The following is a 1,282-nucleotide window of genomic DNA, read 5'->3' as shown; positions in this document are numbered from 1 at the left end:
GTCAAAGTTTCACCAGTTCGTGCACCAGTACAAGGAGGCAGAGACCACCAGTACAAGGAGGCAGAGACCACCAGTGCCAGTGGAGGACTACTGTCATCTTCAGTGAGCTACAGTATCTGCCATCTACTGATACAAGGCAAGTGTGTCGCCTCAAAGCTGCCTGTGAATGAATGTGTTCAGATATCTTATTCAGTGCTTAATGTTCTTTAATATATAAAATATAAATATAAGAATGAAACCTTGAGTTTTATATATTCTGTTTGTATATGTGGTTTAGATTTAATTAATATTCATCTGTAGATAATACTGGCATGTATTTCTGAAACTARTGGAGGTATAATGGTAAGGTGGAGTTCCCTGGGGTTATTATACACCTTTGCTCTATTGTGGGGGTTACACACTCATTTGAATATTGAGGGTTTTCTTTTCATTGTGTTTAACATGACATTGGCTGGGATTATTTATTTTGTTTATCCTTAACTCTGTCTTAAATGTSTGATATTTATTGGACAGCTTTTAAACAAAATAATGAATGGGCCCACAACTTTTTGCATCATACATGATTATTGATAATAGGTAAATTGTGTGTAAATAGAACTGAAAGCAYCAATATACACACCATAATTTAAAAGAGTGAAACTATGATGCAAAAGATGTCAGAGTCCCCAATATTTGCACTAAACTAATTATGAGTACTGGATGAAATGTCAGGATACACCCTGCAAATAACAGTTTATATGTGTGTGTTTAAAAAATAAAATAAAACATACGTTTCTGTCATGTTTCTGTCTTTGGGATAGGTATCCAACCAACATGGAGTAAACTCAAGTTGCAAACTCTGATCATGAAATACCGTTTCCTGAGAGACATGGAGAGGGATGGCCATGTAAGTCTAATTGTTGTCCTGATTATATGTGTATATGCATCTGTGAAGGTTCTTAGTTGTCCAGGTGATATTCATCGAAGTGAAAAGCTTGAATTATCAACTGGACTGGGTTGATTATGGAGGACTAAAACTGACATAATTAATAATAAAAGAATATATGGACCAATAAATACAAGTAATGCACCAATTATTTAACAAAAGGAGAACTTTACCTCATGTTTTACAATGTAATTCATCTTCATATTTATTTTTCCAGCTTAATACCAATAAATTTTATATTTTAGCACATAATTAAAAATAAAATAATAAAATTTTTCATTTTACTTGTAGATGCATTTGTGTTTCTTAAAGGTTTTTCTTAAAATTATTTAATTGTCCCCCCCCCACCCCCACAGT

At 33.4% G+C, this 1,282-nt stretch overlaps 1 protein-coding gene across 1 annotated transcript in view; it reads left to right on the top strand.

Annotated features, from left to right (window-relative positions):
• Positions 1–822: 822 nt before the first annotated feature.
• The window catches only part of LOC106530668 (von Willebrand factor A domain-containing protein 5A), a gene marked incomplete at its 5' end in the record, with an annotated part of 3,905 nt that continues 3,445 nt past the window's right edge, over positions 823–1,282 (top strand). Inside the window, 1 exon segment of the mRNA XM_014026340.1 lies at positions 823–886. Coding sequence (XP_013881794.1) covers positions 823–886 — 64 coding nt within the window.

The sequence above is a fragment of the Austrofundulus limnaeus genome, unplaced genomic scaffold, assembly GCF_001266775.1.
Source record: "Austrofundulus limnaeus strain Quisiro unplaced genomic scaffold, Austrofundulus_limnaeus-1.0 Scaffold543, whole genome shotgun sequence".
Classification (NCBI taxonomy): domain Eukaryota; kingdom Metazoa; phylum Chordata; class Actinopteri; order Cyprinodontiformes; family Rivulidae; genus Austrofundulus; species Austrofundulus limnaeus.
The sequence above is the reverse complement of the archived record's forward strand: the minus strand, read 5'-3'. Positions and strand labels throughout refer to the sequence as shown.